The sequence below is a fragment of the Neoarius graeffei genome, chromosome 26 (genome assembly GCF_027579695.1).
Source record: "Neoarius graeffei isolate fNeoGra1 chromosome 26, fNeoGra1.pri, whole genome shotgun sequence".
Lineage (NCBI taxonomy): Eukaryota > Metazoa > Chordata > Actinopteri > Siluriformes > Ariidae > Neoarius > Neoarius graeffei.
In genome coordinates, this window is record NC_083594.1 from 3964023 (window position 1) to 3982809 (window position 18787).

General features: G+C 40.3%; 1 protein-coding gene across 1 annotated transcript in view; it reads right to left on the reverse strand.

Moving 5' to 3' along the window:
• Positions 1 to 18787, reverse strand: part of per3 (period circadian clock 3) — a 34777-nt gene that overhangs the window by 6236 nt on the left and 9754 nt on the right. The window contains exons 2-18 of the mRNA XM_060910381.1: positions 18149 to 18653; positions 17976 to 18056; positions 16182 to 16339; positions 15058 to 15176; positions 14767 to 14968; positions 13463 to 13508; positions 10668 to 10810; positions 10474 to 10552; positions 10282 to 10388; positions 8884 to 9040; positions 8677 to 8785; positions 8421 to 8549; positions 8113 to 8221; positions 7802 to 7937; positions 2179 to 2315; positions 1898 to 2098; positions 1552 to 1812 (exon numbers count right to left, since the gene is read on the reverse strand). Coding sequence (XP_060766364.1) covers positions 1552 to 1812; positions 1898 to 2098; positions 2179 to 2315; positions 7802 to 7937; positions 8113 to 8221; positions 8421 to 8549; positions 8677 to 8785; positions 8884 to 9040; positions 10282 to 10388; positions 10474 to 10552; positions 10668 to 10810; positions 13463 to 13508; positions 14767 to 14968; positions 15058 to 15176; positions 16182 to 16339; positions 17976 to 18056; positions 18149 to 18510 — 2536 coding nt within the window. The 5' untranslated portion in view covers positions 18511 to 18653. The remainder of the gene's footprint in view (positions 1 to 1551; positions 1813 to 1897; positions 2099 to 2178; positions 2316 to 7801; positions 7938 to 8112; positions 8222 to 8420; positions 8550 to 8676; positions 8786 to 8883; positions 9041 to 10281; positions 10389 to 10473; positions 10553 to 10667; positions 10811 to 13462; positions 13509 to 14766; positions 14969 to 15057; positions 15177 to 16181; positions 16340 to 17975; positions 18057 to 18148; positions 18654 to 18787) is intronic.

The following is an 18787-nucleotide window of genomic DNA, read 5'->3' on the forward strand; positions in this document are numbered from 1 at the left end:
AACTGGGATTCATTTGGAGCGGGACAGAGGAGCTGCCCAGGCCGCAGTGTGTTGTATGCGGGGACGTTCTGAGCAATGAGTCCATGAAACCGTCGCATCTCAAACGGCATCTTACAACCAAACACACAGCACTAAAGGACAAACCAATGGATTTTTTTTTTTTTACGAAAACGTGATGAACTGAAGCAGTCCAAGTCCACCATTCTGTCCTACGGTACACCCGTAGCCAAAGCACAGGAAGCTTCATATCGTGCCAGCCTCCTGATCGCCAGAGCCGGTAAGCCGCACACAATCGGGGAACTGCTGTGTTTGCCATTAGCCAGAGAGATGACACGTATCATGTGTGGAGAGAAAGCTGCCAGAGTGTTAAACTTGGTGCCGCTTTCAAATGACACCGTGTCAAGGAGAATAAACGACATGGCTGACGATGTTAAAAAGACGCTGATTGAGCGCATTAAGAACAGTAGATATTTTACCATACAGCTTGATGAGACTACAGATGTTGCAGATTTGGCCAATTTGTTTGATTCATTATTTAAGGACAGCGTTTTATTTTCCTATATTTAAACACAGTGTTACTGTTCAAAGTACTGCGTGTAATGTTACAGTGGCCAACAATATTAAATATACTTGTTAAATAAAACCTCCGCCTTGTTTTTAATGAATACTTAGGCCTACTACGCTACTGTATTTTAATGTTAGTCATTATGGTGGTACTTGGACAGCCCAGTATTTTCTGAGGTGGTACTTGGTGAAAAAAGTTTGAGAACCACTGTTCTATAACATTTATTAAAGCATTTTATTACATTACATTAATAGCATTTAGCAGACGCTCTTATCCAGAGTGACGCATAAGATACTTTTTCTGTCACATCCATAACGCATCTTTTATTGGCGTTTTCTGGCATGCCCTAGATGTACTATGGGAATTGTTCTTGTTCTATCACTTCTCCAGTATGGTACAGCCTTAAAATATGCAACACCTGTTTAAATACTGGGAGACAATAAAACATGCACTGGGTCATTTGTTGCCATTTTGAGTTCAAGTGTCACGTCCATAACGCTGGAATTGCTCATAACATACCCAGAGCAACCTGGGGAGCAGTTGGGGGTTAGGTGCCTTGCTCAAGGGCACTTCAGCCATTCCTGCTAGTCCAGGGAATCAAACAAGCGACCTTCTGGTCCCCAAGCTGCTTCTCTAACCTTGAGGCCATGGCTTCCCACTTATTACCTTTCCAGAAGAATTTTATTACATTAATACTATATTCTATCAAATAATTTTCTGCCAGATTAACCTAAAATGTTTATGAACATGAGGAGAAAAACATTTCTCCTAGCTTTGATCTGCATAGCAACAGTAACCAAGCATGGGTGGGGCTTGGGATTGGTCAATGTAAGTAAGTAAAGCCATTTTCTCGCATGGCTTTGCACCATATCGCCCTAAAATATAATGAACAATATGAGAGATGTTTTTTCAAGTAATCCAATAAATCAACGGCTGTCTACATTCATGAAAAAAAAAAAAAAAATCAAATCTGAACATTCACACACCTCTGTGGTTGGAGTGTGCCATGCTGCTGTTGTCCTGTTGGAGGTAGGAGCTATACGGGCTCTCCAGGATGCGATGTCTGAAGCGGTCCACATACTCCTGCTCCTCTTTCTGTGTGTGTGCGGACAGCACCTCCTTGGTCAGCCCCACCACTTGGACCTCCTCCGGAGCCGTGGTGGAGGAGCTGGGGACTGGCCGCAATGGCACAGGAGCTGGATCGGCCGGTTCGCTTCCCATTAGCGCATCCTCTAGAGCAGTTACTTCTGAAAGAAACAGACAGAGAAAACAATGAAAAACTCCATCTGTGTTTACCAACTTGGATCAAAGTGCTTTCACTTTGATACGAACCAGATTCAGGCTGGGGAACGTGCACGATGGTGCTGCTGTAGCTGCACTGGCTGGTCACAGACACCTCGCTCATAGCTTTAGTGGACAGAGTGAGGTCAGTTAGAGGAGCCCCAACCACGGCTGCCGTCGTGTGCGCTACGGTCACCGTGGATCCGGCTGAAACCTGGCTCTCCAGACCAGCACTTGCTTCCATGGTTACCTCTATAGGGAAGAGGTTTATTTAATAATATGGTGGAAATGAGATGACATCAGTTCCTGCTGTTAAATGTATAGCTGTTTACCATCAGCATTACTTCTGTCCTCCAGTGGAGCTGCAGGGGTCTTGTCTTCCTCGGATGTGGTAGAAGAGGAGGAGGTAGTGATGGATAAGGATTCACTTTTCCGCTTCAAGGCAGGACCACTACAGCTTTCCAAGTATCTACAGGAAGTGAAGGAGACATTGTTAGTTAAAAAACAAACTCCAAGCAAAGTCTAGAAGAGATCTGAAACTCTGATCTACGAGAAGTGTATGAAAGAGGTCATTTTTAAAAAATGTACTTTGACATGTATAGTACTGTACATACATAAAAAACAACACAACCAATGAAAAGTATTGTCATTTTTTAAGTAATAAAAATGGTAATAAAGAGGAGTAAAACACTAAGTGTTGAAAGGAATTAGAAAAACAAAACTTTAACTTGAAAAACTGTTTCAACACCAAGGTTGATTACTTCCCTGAAACAGCACATCCCAGAGTATTTTATTCCTCTTATACCACAGCAATTTGCAAACAACTATTTTTTTTTATTACTTAAATAATGACATCATAATTTTATTCATTTATAGTTACAACCCCGATTCCAAAAAAGTTGGGACAAAGTACAAATTGTAAATAAAAACGGAATGCAATGATGTGGAAGTTTCAAAATACCATATTTTATTCAGAATAGAACATAGATGACATATCAAATGTTTAAACTGAGAAAATGTATCATTTAAAGAGAAAAATTAGGTGATTTTAAATTTCATGACAACAACACATCTCAAAAAAGTTGGGACAAGGCCATGTTTCCCACTGTGAGACATCCCCTTTTCTCTTTACAACAGTCTGTAAACGTCTGGGGACTGAGGAGACAAGTTGCTCAAGTTTAGGGATCGGAATGTTAACCCATTCTTGTCTAATGTAGGATTCTAGTCGCTCAACTGTCTTAGGTCTTTTTTGTCGTATCTTCCGTTTTATGATGCGCCAAATGTTTTCTATGGGTGAAAGATCTGGACTGCAGGCTGGCCAGTTCAGTACCCGGACCCTTCTTCTACGCAGCCATGATGCTGTAATTGATGCAGTATGTGGTTTGGCATTGTCATGTTGGAAAATGCAAGGTCTTCCCTGAAAGAGACGTCGTCTGGATGGGAGCATATGTTGCTCTAGAACCTGGATATACCTTTCAGCATTGATGGTGTCTTTCCAGATGTGTAAGCTGCCCATGCCACACGCACTAATGCAACCCCATACCATCAGAGATGCAGGCTTCTGAACTGAGCACTGATAACAACTTGGGTCGTCCTTCTCCTCTTTAGTCCGAATGACACGGCGTCCCTGATTTCCATAAAGAACTTCAAATTTTGATTCGTCTGACCACAGAACAGTTTTCCACTTTGCCACAGTCCATTTTAAATGAGCCTTGGCCCAGAGAAGACGTCTGCGCTTCTGGATCATGTTTAGATACGGCTTCTTCTTTGAACTATAGAGTTTTAGCTGGCGACGGCGGATGGCACGGTGAATTGTGTTCACAGATAATGTTCTCTGGAAATATTCCTGAGCCCATTTTGTGATTTCCAATACAGAAGCATGCCTATATGTGGTGCAGTGCCGTCTAAGGGCCTGAAGATCACGGGCACCCAGTATGGTTTTCCGGCCTTGACCCTTACGCACAGAGATTCTTCCAGATTCTCTGAATCTTTTGATGATATTATGCACTGTAGATGATGATATGTTCAAACTCTTTGCAATTTTACACTGTTGAACCCCTTTCTGATATTGCTCCACTATTTGTCGGCGCAGAATTAGGGGGATTGGTGATCCTCTTCCCATCTTTACTTCTGAGAGCCGCTGCCACTCCAAGATGCTCTTTTTATACCCAGTCATGTTAATGACCTATTGCCAATTGACCTAATGAGTTGCAATTTGGTCCTCCAGCTGTTCCTTTTTTGTACCTTTAACTTTTCCAGCCTCTTATTGCCCCTGTCCCAACTTTTTTGAGATGTGTTGCTGTCATGAAATTTCAAATGAGCCAATATTTGGCATGAAATTTCAAAATGTCTCACTTTCGACATTTGATATGTTGTCTATGTTCTATTGTGAATACAATATCAGTTTTTGACATTTGTAAATTATTGCATTCCGTTTTTATTTACAATTTGTACTTTGTCCCAACTTTTTTGGAATCGTGGATGTACATTAAACGTTGTAGAACATCCACACCAGGGCCTGTCTGATATTATCAGCCAATATGAGCTAATCTTTAAAAATTCGTACTGGCGTTTATAACAGCCGAGCAAAGACTATTAAAAAAGAAACCGTGAGACGGAAGACGAACCCCTCAACCATGTTATGAGTGTTGTCATTGCATAGTTTGTCCTCCAGAGGGCACACTGCATCTCCACCTTTTGCAACACGTTTATAAAAGGCCTCACTTCACAACAATCAGCTGACCCAAGCAGAGTCCAGCAGCGTATCCATGGTGTCAAACAGATGACATTCAGCATTCAGATGTTTACAAAAAAGTCAGTTTCAGTTGTTCACATAAATTAATCGTGTATACGTATAAACAGTATTTTGTTTTAGTTTTAACTGAAATTATTTATTGTATTAGTTCCTATATAAGTAAATGAATAAAGTAAAACATCCTAAAGTATTTCACAGTTAACATTGCATACATGCTATATTTGAGTGATGAAAATGGATTAAACCTTTTATAAATTAAGTCGGCTTTACCTTGAAAACACATAAGTAATAAATGTGCATGATTCCAGATGAATAGTTGTGTATATAGTTACGTATATAGACCTAATTAAAAGTAACTCTATTGTGCACATAGTTTTAAATGTCCCCCCCCATGTACAAGTAGGCCTGCTTGATTATTTTTGTACGATTAACAATATTTTAATACATTTATCTTTAAATGAAGACATGTTTGTTTGTTTAGCAGGTGGGTATTGGTCAATAATATTAGTGATCACAGATCTTTATCATTTTTGGTGTTAAAACCCTTTATCGGACGAGCCTCTATCCACACAAGTTAGTTCCAGTCAGTTATGTTAAGAGTGGTGCAGTGGTTATGACTGTCGCCTCACAGCCAGAAGGTTCTAGGTTTCCTCCAACCAGGGCTTTGAACCGGTTCAAGGAACGAAAACGAAAACCGGGAACTTTTTCTCTTTCACATGGAACAGAAACGAAACCAGAAACTTTATTATTTTTTATGTTCCGGAACAGAAACGCTTATTAAAAATAATGGTAACCGGTTAATACCGATTTTGATTTTGTTCCTCAAAGTTTCCGTAGCTTACAAATAAAAAAGTCATTCTTCTCCTGCGCAAGTTTCTATGACCCGCTAGGGTTCACTTCCTGTGTGACGTTCGCTGACTGAATGGAGAGAGCGGGAGGGTGGACTACTATCACGTCTCCACATCTTAAATAAGAGGTAAATATTGCAGTCTATCGTTATTCAAAAACGTCAATTTCAAACATGATATCAATATATTTGTCCACGTTAATGAGAGGCTCGCGAACATTAAATGACGTTAACCTCTGTTAGCCTATCAATGCATAGGGCCTGACTAGCCTTTGGTAACACAGTAAACAAATTATCTTTCATTTTTGGCACTTTTTCTGTTTGTGTAGATGGGAAGACATACTGAGAATCCAAATCGCCAACATCTCATCTCATCTCATCGTCTCTAGCCGCTTTATCCTTCTACAGGGTCGCAGGCGAGCTGGAGCCTATCCCAGCTGACTACGGGCGAAAGGCGGGGTTCACCCTGGACAAGTCGCCAGGTCATCACAGGGCTGACACACAGACACAGACAACCATTCACACTCACATTCACACCTACGGTCAATTTAGAGTCACCAGTTAACCTAACCTGCATGTCTTTGGACTGTGGGGGAAACCGGAGCACCCGGAGGAAACCCACGCGGACACGGGGAGAACATGCAAACTCCGCACAGAAAGGCCCTCGCCGGCCCCGGGGCTCGAACCCAGGACCTTCTTGCTGTGAGGCGACAGCACTAACCACTACACCACCGTGCCGCCCCAAATCGCCAACATTTGAAATAATAATTGTTTTGAATTATTTCTTGTCTTATTTAATGAAGGTTGTAATAGAATTAGCCTACATTTGGCTTAAGCTGGATGAGACAGAGACATAATTTTATAGCCATTTGTTAAACAGCTGACAGGGAACGTAATTAACCGTTCCGGGAACGAAATTTTTTTGTTCTAACCGGTTCAGGAACGTCTATTTAATGGTGGAACCCAAAACTGGAAACGTTAAAATTCCGTTTCTGTTCGGAACGAACCAATAGGAAAAAAATTCTGGTTCAAAGCCCTGCCTCCAACAGCCCAAAGGCATGCAGACAAGGTCAGCTGTCTCCTCTAAATTCATCACAGATGTGAATGAGAGTGTGAACGGTTAATCATCTTTGTGTTAGCACTGTGACAGATTGGTGTAGCCCGAAGTCAGCTGGGATTGGGTTAACTTCCTGTGCTACCCTGACAGATAAGTGGTACAGATGATGGATTGATGCTGAATTAATAAGACAGGACTCTTCTGTCCTGAAGATAACTTGAAGTTCCAGCTTTATCTCTGGAGACTGGAGATTTCTTCCATAAATGTCTCTCTACAGAAAACCTTACCATAAAACAATTTTTATTAATAATTATTTTTTTAAATCTGTTTATTATTAGTCTTAGATTACTGTATGCTGGAGCTGTACAAGTCCCTGTAAATGAGCTGTTACTTTAGTCACAATAACGTATTAGAATGAGTGTTTTAATACCAGACCGTCAAGGACGTAGTCACTCATCTGGCCTGCCTTCAGAACAACCCTAACGACCAAAACATCAAACAGATCTGAAATGTGATGATGTAAGAGAGGACCAACCTCTACGCCAAACTGTTTACTACAGGAAAAATCAACAAAGAACTAAATTTTGTTCCCTGAAGGAAGATCGACCCAAAACATCGGTCAGAACTGAATTTGCATAATAAATGAGAGAGGAGATACAATTCTAGTCAGAAGAAAATGTGTTAAGTTGACCTAATTACTAATTTGTTCACAAAAAATTTATAATACAATGACCAAGTTTTGTACAGAAGGTCGAGTTCTTTCAAATAAAACAATCAGAACTGAAATCTATTGAGAATGAAGAAGGAGACATGATTTAACTGGAAATAAACAAAGTTGTAAACGAATTGTTTACAACAGGAAGATCATCAAACAAGCAAACGACCAAGTTTTGTTCCTCACGGGAAGATCGACCCAAAACATCGATCAGAACTGGAATCGGATGAGAAATGAGAGAAGAGATACAATTCTAATGAGAGGCCTGGAAAATTCGTTAATTTGGCTTAACTCGTTAGCCAAAAAATTTGACAAAACAACGACCAAGTTTTGTTGAGTTTCAAACAAAACAATCGGAACGGAAATCTGCGCAGAACTGACGGAGGAGACACGATTTAACTGAATTGTGGACGATGGACAGACGATAGACTCAACGCCATGGCAACAGCTCATCAGCCTTATGGACAGATGAGCTAATAAAGCTGTGATTTGTAGCTGCACTGTCAGAGCTGCTGTTATAGAAAATTAATCAACACTTTCTGACCAATCAACAGAAATCGCTGCTGTTAAAGGTGTCTCACCGAATGATGCTGTCCACACAGTTAATCTGCTGGTAAGACGGAATGTGTGGCTGCTTCCTGCGCGAGTCCTCGAGGGAACTTCGGAGACGCTGAACCTCTAAACGCTGAGCACCGTGAAGGATGGGAGCTGGAGGTTCTGCAGCACACAGGAGGAGGGTTAGGGTGTACACACATACACACACCTGAACAGTTCAATATGTGGAGGACTCCAGGTCATTGCTTATAGATTATTACCTGACTAAAAATATAATGCATTTATGTTATTTTATTCTAAAGCATGAACCTACAGTGTGTATGCGCTTTGCTTTCACCTGTGCTATCTTTCCCCACCGCTGTGTCTTTTCTCCGGGAGTCCAGATATGCCTGCTGACCTCCGCGCTTCACTTTATTAACATTAGCACATATCTGCTGAAGGGTCACCTGTTTAAAAAAAAAAAAAAAAACTTAACATTGTACTGGTAGTAAATAGGGCATACAATCTTGGAGTTTTTCCTCGGCACTGTCGCCTCTGGATCTATCCCTACAACTGGATTTCCATAAAGCTGCTTAGTAACAATGTGTATTGTTCAAAGCACTATAGAAATAAAATGAGATGGCAGTGGGGCGAAGGTGGGCTCACCGGCTCTCGGTGCGAATCTTCCCACAGGTTTCCATTGCTGTCACTAGATGAAGCCACACTGATGTAGTGCTCGTGGGAACCGTTACTGCCCAAGCTGCCGTAACCACTTGAGCCATTAGTGTGGACCGGCTAAAAGTAGAAAAAGACGTGGACTTACATTCTTATCATGTTACAGTGTCTTAAAAGGAAAAATCCAACTTGAGAAACTTGCATATCTTGAATAGTGTCCCTTTTTGTCGTGTGTGTGTGTGCTCACTTGTAGGAAGAGCTTGTAGATCATGGCTTGCAGTTCTTTGACATCTTCATGCATGACAGGAACCTCTGCTTTGTTCCATGCAGCAAAAACATCCTCATTCAGAGGTCCTCTGCACACGCGCACACACACGCACATTTGTTTTTTAAACGGACAAACAATTACTGCTGTAACACTTATGTGAACGTCTCTGAGTGTTTCCTTGCTTACGTGCGGACTTTGTGCCTGCCGATAATGAAGGCCACCTTACGGCTCCAGGGGTTAACAAAGCTGGACCAGCTGGTGTCCAGTGTGACATAGTCTCCGTTTTGACAGCGGACGCGGATCGGGGAATGTTCAAACGGCGGCTGTCCTGCATATTTCAGAACTGCGACAGGAGCAAAAATACCAAAAATCACCCACTATAATGACAAAATGACAAAACACATTATATGAGAGCATGATAGCAAGTTAATCTTAGGCCTGGTTTATACTGTACTTGATGTGCGGTGACACTGCTCACATACTCACTTGAATACCTTCTGTACTTCTGGAAGATTAAAAGAAACTTCCACTAGCTCTAGCTGGCACATCAGATTCAAAACATTCCTGCCCTTCAGGTTTTAATGTTTCCAGTAAAACGTTTAGCAATATCATGTCTAAACAAACACATAGACGAGCTTTGTTTCTTTTTATTAAAATGCAGTCATCTTGATTGTTGTCATGAGCTGCATCGCAAATCGAAAACTACGACCTTACAGTTAAGAATATTTCCTAATCTATTTTTTTTATGAGATCAGGGAAAGTGGCCTAGTGGTAGCGTGTCTGCCTCTCGATCGGGAGATCGTGAGTTCTATTCACGGTCGGGTCATACCAAAGACCATCATAAAAATGGTACCTACTACCATCTGGCAAGGCACGCTGCTATACAGATGCGAGTAGGGGAGTTAAACTCTCGTGGTTACCAGAGGACTGGCCCCCCACTGTAACCCTAGCTATGTAATAGGCGAGAGGCCGAGGGCTGCAGAAACGGAGATCGGCGCCGCCCGATGCGCCATATGGCACGGGAAGGACTTTAGACTTTTTAGACAGGGAAATTGGTTCGTGTTAATACTAAAAAAACGGCCTAGAAAAGTATAAAAGTACACAATTTGACGCACAGCTCTTGTTTCTTCAGTCTGTCATCCTGAATATTTTCACTGCTCCTATTCAAGCTGTGCTAATTTTTCTTCAATGACTGAAACAGGAAGTGGATGAGAGTAAAGCATCCCTGAATTATAAAGCTTAGGACTGATCTAAAAGCTTTAGAAGATGAAAGGCGGTTTTGTGTGTCTATCTGTCTAATGTGGGTCTGTTAGAATGAGCTTTACTTCTGAATGGTGAGTTAATAAGAGTTATGTAATCAAGGGGGGGCAGTTTTGCAAGTGATTAAAATACATGCTCTACTCAAAACATGGTCCTTCTACTTGATTCTAAATGATTCCTGATGTCCAAAAACTAAGAAGAGCAATTTTCGTAAATCAACCGTAAAACTTATGGCACTATGATATTAAAGGCGGATTAATATTGCAGTGTAATTTGGTGTACGTTTCATGCGGTGTAATAGTACGAGGGGAGAAATGCGTATACTTTTTTGATGCATGGCGAGCATGAGGGTGCGGTCCTCAGGGTGGAGGCAGGTCAACACCGACGTGCCTATCAGGTCCTGAGGGAGATATCCAAGCAAAGGTGCAGCACTGGAAACACACACACACACACACAGTGGTAAGCTAATATTCACTGTCACAGTATTCAATGTCTCACATCTAACAAAACACTCACCGGTCATCTACTTCTAAGAACACACACCCTGGAGAGTGTGTTGTAGTGAAGATTCGCTTGTCTGTGGGAATTCGGGGAGCTGCAGAGCAACAGGGACTTGTTTTAAAAACAAACAAACAAAAAAATCCTGACAACATAATTGAATTTAGTCCAACACTGTTTTTGTAAAAGGTGAAAGGTCACAGCTGCCTCACCCTCGTATCCTGAGATGATACGTTCAGCCAGAGCTAAGCAGCATGGATGTTCCTCTTCTCCGCCCACTCCCTGCACTTTCAGCAGGTACGGCGTGATACGGAACGGGTTGTAGCGCATCTCACCATCTCGGTCCTTCCCTCCTCTGCGTGCGTGCACACACACACATTTAACATCAGAAATCAAGCTATTAAACAAAGATTTCACTGCAAGAGAAAATAAAGCTCAAGATTAATTCTAGATAAATGTTCTGTTATTTAAACAGTATAAACACAGAGGTGATTATAGGAAATTGCGTGCTCTGATTGGTTGAGAGATTCGGACTATTTCTCGATAATCGACTCAAGTGACTCGGCAAAATGGTGGCCAATCGGTTCGTCACCGTAAGTGAGGAAGAATTACAAATGATGGGGGGAAAAAAAAGCTGTTCCTAAAAGCACTAAAGATGCTATGAAGTTTGGTCTAAAACTATTCAAAGGTAAGGTGGAATTGTGATTTATTTTATCAATTTCAAAACAAAGTATTTTACCTGACTCGGCGTAGATAACTGACAAGTCTGTGCCGCGCCGTTATTATATTTGCATGCCGCTTTTTAAGACTGAAATAATTTTTTAATAAATCACCTGTGTATTTATACAAAAACAATTATCCACCTCAGGCTCAGTGAATATCGGTGAATAATAACCTCGTCTTCATCTCAGTTATTATTATTAACTGCTTATTAACGGAGTGCGAGGTCTTTATGGGAAAATATCAGACCGAGGTCTTGACAATATGGTGAGGTCCGTAGAAAAAGATCAAGGTCTGATATTTTCCCGTAAAGACCAAGCAAACGAGGTTAATAAGGAGTTTATTATATGTCTTTTTTTTTTATTTCGAAGCTTAAAACATCTGGTCATTAAAATGAGGCGTGGCGCTGCTTTCAGTCACATCATATTTGTAACACAGTTGAGTCACGCATGCAGAATAAATGGCTAACGGTTTCAAAACTGAATTTATTTCTTCGTCGTAGTCTTTGTCATGGTTTTTTTTCCCCTGTGCAGCCTCTTCAGGGTAATAAAATTTGCTGTCTGAATGCTCTTCGTTGCTCATTTTTTAAATAACTCGATGAATCTTGTTTGACTTTCAGCCGTTTCTGATTCCATTTTGATTTCCAATGCATCTTTTTTTGTTGTCATTTAGTTTTTTTGCAACACTGAAACCCAGCGCCTTGGAAATATAATAATAATAATAATAATAATAATAATAATAATAATAATAATAAGTTAAATTTATATAGCGCCTTTCAAGAAACCCAAGGACGCTTTACAATAGTAGACAAGAAAAAAAATATATATAAAAAATAAGGAAAAATAAATAAATAAATAATAAAAAGTGAAAAGTCCACCAAGTAGGGTCAGGATGTAATTCCCGTGGTGTAGCAGCCATAGTCCCACCAAAAGGCGCACGAAAACAAGTCCCACATCTCCAGCACCGCGACGCCGTCAGCAACATCGCTCAGAACATCACGCCATGGATCCACAAAGCAAGCAGAGAAGCTCCGTCACGCAAAGCGCTGGTGTGTCCCAAACCGCCTCCACAGCCGCCGCACCACCACCAAGCAACATCGCTCGGAACATCACGCCAAGCGTTAAAGCACAGAGCGCTGGACAACCATGATGTAAAATGAGCAACAAGCTCACTGCAGTCCACAGCTGGGAGCGCAGGCATCGCCCACGGCGAACCAAGGCCTGGAGGGAACCGACGCCCAAAACTAGGTCCGGAGCTACACCACCACCGGTGGAGAAAATGCTCAAACAAATATCAAACTACACAACATACAGGAAAAAAAAATAGAAAAAAAGAAATTAAAAAAATAAAAAATAAAAAAAGCTCCGGTGAGAAGCGGCAGCCAGAACGCGCACGACGTACTCTCAACCGGAAACGGAAACAAAAAGAAATAAAAGTTCGTAATCGCCCACGGGCATTACAGGAAAATACTGCCCGCCAAGGAACCAATCAGAGCACACGATTTTACCAGAAGTAGCTTGTGCCAGATAATAATCACCGATATCCACCTCAGGCTCAGTGAATAATTAATTGCTAGTTAAAGGAAAATAACAGGCAGAAAGGAAAAACAAACAAACAACTGAATTTTACCACAAAAACACTAACGTATGTCGAGATTAAATAAGAAGCAGGACATTTTACTGACTGGAGGCCACAGCCCCACCTTCATTTTCACAAAGCAGAGGTTTATGAGATTGTAGACATTTATTTATGCTTTCACACAGCATCCCAACTTTTTTGGAACTGTGGTTATAAATAAAAAAAATACCAGTGAGACAAATTGTAGAAATTAAATATTATAAAAACTCATCATATTTCAAGTTAGTTGTGATCATATATAAATACAACACAATACTATTCTCAGTACAACTGGCTACAAGATGAACATTACACATCTCATTTTACCATGTTATGGTATTAAGCTAAATCTACTATAATTTCTCAATTTTTTATTACTCTTATGTTATTTCACTCAAACCATGGGATCAGGTCAGTTGATTATTTTTTTTTTCAGGTTTAAAGTTTTTTTCCTTTGAAAGGAGTGAACTAGGTGAAATGAAAGAAACCTGGCAACATCGAAGATGTCAGTCTGGGTCAGGGTTAGTCATGCGGAAAATCAAATTAAACATGTGTTTGGCAAAAGTTACAAGATGAAAAAAAAAATTCCCTGCACAGCCCTTGGTTATGCATCATGATGATAAACCTGTAAAGGTAAGAGAAGGACATTAAAGACTCTTTGAACTCTGACCTGATTCTGCAGAAGAACGACTTGACTTGGGTACACTGAAACAGACCTGCAGAGAGAGAGAGAGAGAGAGAGAGAGAGAGAGAGAGAGAGAGAAAGAGAAGCATATACAAAATGAGGAATTACATTTAGCAAATTTGAAGTTGCACTAATCCCCGGCCAATAACAAGACACACTGGAAATTCTATATAATTAAATTATTTCTTGCGTGTACCTGATGCAACCAAATGGGGCATTATTTTGAAACTACATAATCTAAAGTTGTTTTAAATTTCTACCTCATGTGTTTGCCAAGGATTTATTATTTTACAACTTGAAAATATATTGTCAACCAAAATAACAAGGGATACATGTGACGTAAGGGATAAATAAAAAACACTATGACTCGTGCTATTACAGGAAACTAATCAATGATGCTGCTTTGTGATTTAGTACAAGATGATTATTTTCCTATGAAAGCATATCCTGAAGTGCTTTATACCTCTTATTGTCTGCAAAACAAGCTAGTCTCTGTTCTCACTTACTTTATAGCAGCGATAAACAGTCATTCCCTCACCAGCCTCTTTTTCCTTTCTTGAAGTTAGTTATAAGAAAAGAACCCTGCAGTTTGTCATTTTGCAAAGAAACCACACAAGTTCTCTGTCCCACCTTTACCTCTGACTGTTACAAAGCGCTCACACTGTAGATTCCGTCCATAAATGTGAAATAATAAACGTCTACTTATTCAGAAAACATCACCATATCAACAATTACACCTGTTTATATCGTGCGTACGCCATACACGTCCCTGTGAATAAGCTGTTACTATAAAAACAATAACGTATTATATTATATCACAGGTGTGATAATATAAACCTGTGATTTGCACCTGAACTAGAACTATTATTCACACCTTCTGGCCAATCAGAATCCAGAATGGTATAAATATAACAATTAGACTTCTGTACAATTTATACTAGACCAATGATTATGTTAAGCTCTTACATCTCTAAACCATTTTGAACATGTTTTTAAATGTTCTTGAGTAAAGGTGTAGATTTCCAACAGGGCTTTTCTTTTTAAGCTGCCATTTATATAGTTTCTATAGGTAAAAACAAAAAAATCATCAGATTCACAACTGGATTTGTGTTGAAAGAAACTATACTACATGTTGTAGGGAAAAGATAGGCTACTAACATCTAACAATAGCAGTTAGGCAAAAGATCTGCACGAAACCTCACACAGAAAATTTCTGACAGAAGAAATACCATAAGTGTGTGGACAAAAAGCAAACAAACAAACAAAACACCACCATGTTGTGTCCTCACCATTATCTGTCCCCAGGTTCCAGGGCGGAAGGTGCGGCTGCGCGGTGTGAGAGTAAAACACGTTGACGTCTTGGTGAAACAGCATCTCTACAAACTTGGCCGAGTCGAGGAACTTGCGCTTGCAGTTGAGGATGCTGGAGGCCTGCTCGGACGCGTACACCACTCGGCCCGAAGCCAGCGAGAACACCACTACGAACATGTCCTGTGGGAGGAGGAGAAAAAGATTCTTCTAAAAAGATTCACCCAAATTCTAAAGAGTTCACTGGCTGCGTCATCTTAAAGCGGCCTTACTGTATTTTTGAGCGTGTGTTCGGAGGTCATGCTCTCCAGCTGCTCCAAGCTGCACACCGCAGCGTCTTTTCTCTCCTCCAGTCCGTTACACATCAGTAACTTGTAGTACTCATTGTTTGCTGCAGGGGGCGCCATAGTAATTATAAAAGAAAGGGGGGGGGAGGAAAAACAAAACAAACCCAAAAAGCTGGTGTGAGCGGCGGCATACAGTGTGTGAGTCAAACTCTGGGTTAATGAGCATATGGCAGGAGTGGCATATGCTCATGGAGTGGCACTGATGTCAGAACAGCAGACACAACCGCATAACAAACAATGAAGGATTCTGGAGCATATGGTTGAGAAGTTTGAGTAGGAATCAGATTTTATCAGAGGCACTTTGATAATCACTCATAAAGTGGACTTTATCATATACTTTATCTCCCAGTCACGAGGAACTGCTGATTCTAGATGCTGACGTTTACTCTGGCTCTGTCTCAGAGCCGACGCCTCTTTGTTATACGGTCCAGTGTTCGCTCACACTGTTACATAATCAGCGTCTGTTCTCCATAAAAGAGTCACGAATCAAATCCCTGACTATCCTGAAGGCGGCAGACACGCTGGTGTGGGAATTTTTGGTTTTTATTTAGCAGTCGCTAACAACAGGATTAAACCTGATTTCAAAAATTGGTCGCCTATAAACCAAATGGAGAGAGTGTAAAACCTGACTATAGGCCATAGGAATAAAGGTTTCTGTTTACTGGATTTTTTATTACTTAAGGAAAATAATGTGATGATAAATATGTGGCGATAATTTGTAAAAAAAAAAAAGTTTGTCACCCTGTTAAATTTTTATACACTACATTAAACATTAATTTATTAATATACAGTCAAATATGCATATCTATCTATCTATCTATCTATCTATCTATCTATCTATCTATCTATCCAAAAATGGAGTAAAGAACAACAGTCAGGTCAGAGAAGAGTTTAAGTTAATTTCTGAGAAAAAGACTTGGGCTGGAGTCGTCTCGGTATTTTGATTGGCTGATGCACTTAACCAATTAAAACTCATTTCTAAGAAAAGGGTTGGGCAAGAATTTAAGCAATGACAGTTATTTAGAGTCCTGTTTGAGTGTGTGTTTTACCTTGCACTTGTTTGACACAGTTTAAGGCGTAGTTCAGAGCCTCCACAGTGCCGGGTTTGCTGCGGCTCCTCTTCTCCGACGGCAACCTCTTCTTCATCTCATGCACCGTATGCATCATCTCCCGGTGGGCGTGGTCTCGGCCCTGCTCCGCTTGCTCGCTGATACACACACAATCATTAAAATCAAACATCACAGCAGTGCAAGCACACCTTTACTGCAGTCTGAACATTATTATTCTGTGTGACGTGTCATAATTAAATGATCATATTAACATTTCTTTGTATTTTTGAAAGTTCCACTGTATGCATTTATATGCAAAAAATACTTTGCAAATGACTTGAAGGCTGCAGAATATAAAATGGATTAAAAACGATCACAAATTCATCTTTTTCAATACGGATATTGCAGATTTGTGCCGTCTGAACTTACCACTCTGGTTCTATAAATAAATCATGGCACTGACATGAAGGAAGGACGTGAATGTGTGATTACCATAAAACAATTTCAACATGTTCTGTAGAAAGAACTAAAATTTCAAAAACCCACTTCAAATGGGGCAGTTAATAAATGATTCTGTAAAATCACAACGATTTTTCAGAACACCTTTAATTCTTCAGTCAAAGTTATTCAAAACTAATAATCCATTCATGTCATACGGTTTGCGCAAGAACGGTCATAAATATTAAAAAATGCTCGCACTCTGAATTTTTATTTTTGAAACAAACAAACAAACAAACAAACAAAAACAAACGTAATGTCTTTCAGATACCATAATAAACTACACCATTCGTTACAGTGTCAATACTATTTCAAGCTCAACAAAAGACATGGACAATGTAGGACGATTGTAAGTATCGCAGTTCTGACATTATTTAAATTTTTAGTATAAATATGGAGGTGATTATAGTAAATCGTGCATGCTGATTGGTCGAGAGATTCGGATTATTTCTTGATAAATCACCTTGGCAAAACGGCGGCCAATTGCTTCGTCACCGCAAGTGAAAAATAATTAAAAATGATGAAAGAAAATGCTGTTCCTAAAATAAAAGCACTAAAGATGCTATGAAGTTTGGTCTAAAACTATTCAAAGGTAAAGTGGAACTGTGGTTTATTTTATCGATTTCAAAACAAAATATTTTATGTGCGTTGGCATAGATAAGTGACAAGTCTGCGCCACGCCTTTATTACATTTGCATGCCGCTTTTGAAGTTTGAATTTTTTTTTTTTAAATATGATTTTGTTTTTTTAAATAAATCGCCTGTGTATTCTTAATTTCCCTGAGGGAACCCGCCCAAAGGGATCAATAAAGTTTTATCTAATCTATCTATTTAAACTAAAACAATTATCCACCTCATGCTCAGTGAATATCGGTGAATAATAACCCCGACTTCATTTTCTCTCTGATATTATTCATCAATATTCACCTCACCTTCGGCGAATAACTGTTAAATAATCATCTCTAAATATGGATAATTCTTCCTTCTCCCTTCGTTTAACTACATATATTGCATCCCAAGTTGTTACCAGTTTGTTTTAATATATTTTAAGGCAGATCTAACACTATTACTGCTAATTGATCCTGTAGTTCAGCCTTATTAATAAAACAGCACCATTACAGTGTGTATCTGATGTAAAAGTATACATTTTTACCTAAGAGCTGCTGCGGTAATCATAAAGACCTCATCCCAGAACTCTTTTCATACTGAGCATCTTAATTTCAACACACTCTGTAGATCTTTGTTAATGTGCTACACAAATAGAATAGAATAAAACTGAATTGAATGCAGAATTCACCTGTAGTGCGTGTGGTGTCTGGTCTGACTGCAGCCCGTGCTGTGGAGGCTGTAGGACGACAAGCTGGTCACAGACATCGAGCTAGAGAGACAAAAAGAAACCGTATACATAAACACTAATGATGATGATGCACAGACACTTTAATGCACTCTATATTATTATTACGTCGTTACCTTTTGGTGCTGTCTGATCCTGTGGTGCTCCCAGGACTCCCATCAGCCAAAGACGTATGCCGCCGTGTTCCCCCGACGCTTTCGTGACCGTCGTTCATCTCCACATCCTCCTGACCTTGCTCTCCGCTGGAAGGTTCTCCGCCGCTCTTCTCAGCCACGCACGGTCTTCTCCCTCGCCGCTTGTCCGCTTCCTCATCCTCTCCTGAACCCAATCTGGATCCAGAATGTTCTGTGCCAAAACCATTCCGAAGCTCAACAGCTGCCTTCCTGTCGGCCTGCTCCACCGGAACACCTCGCGCCGCACAGTTCGGCTCAGGAGAACCGTTCTCTTCTCCATCCTCGTAGCTGTGTCCACTCGACATGCTCTGGTTGGTCACGTGACCAAATGGTCACTTGGTGGCTGTTTGGGTTTGTTTTTGTCGCTGGACTGGTCAACACTGTTATTCTATGGAGAAATCCATCTGTCTCGTTTAGTCCTTAGTGTATGTGAACAGGCTTGAGACACCTGTAAGGAGAAGAAACTGGTTAAATAGCAAAATATTGGATTTAATTTAGTGTCTAATGCAGATGCTTAAGATATTAGTCAATTCTGCTAATACAAGTATAAACAAATTATATTTTATTGTCCAGAAGAGCAAA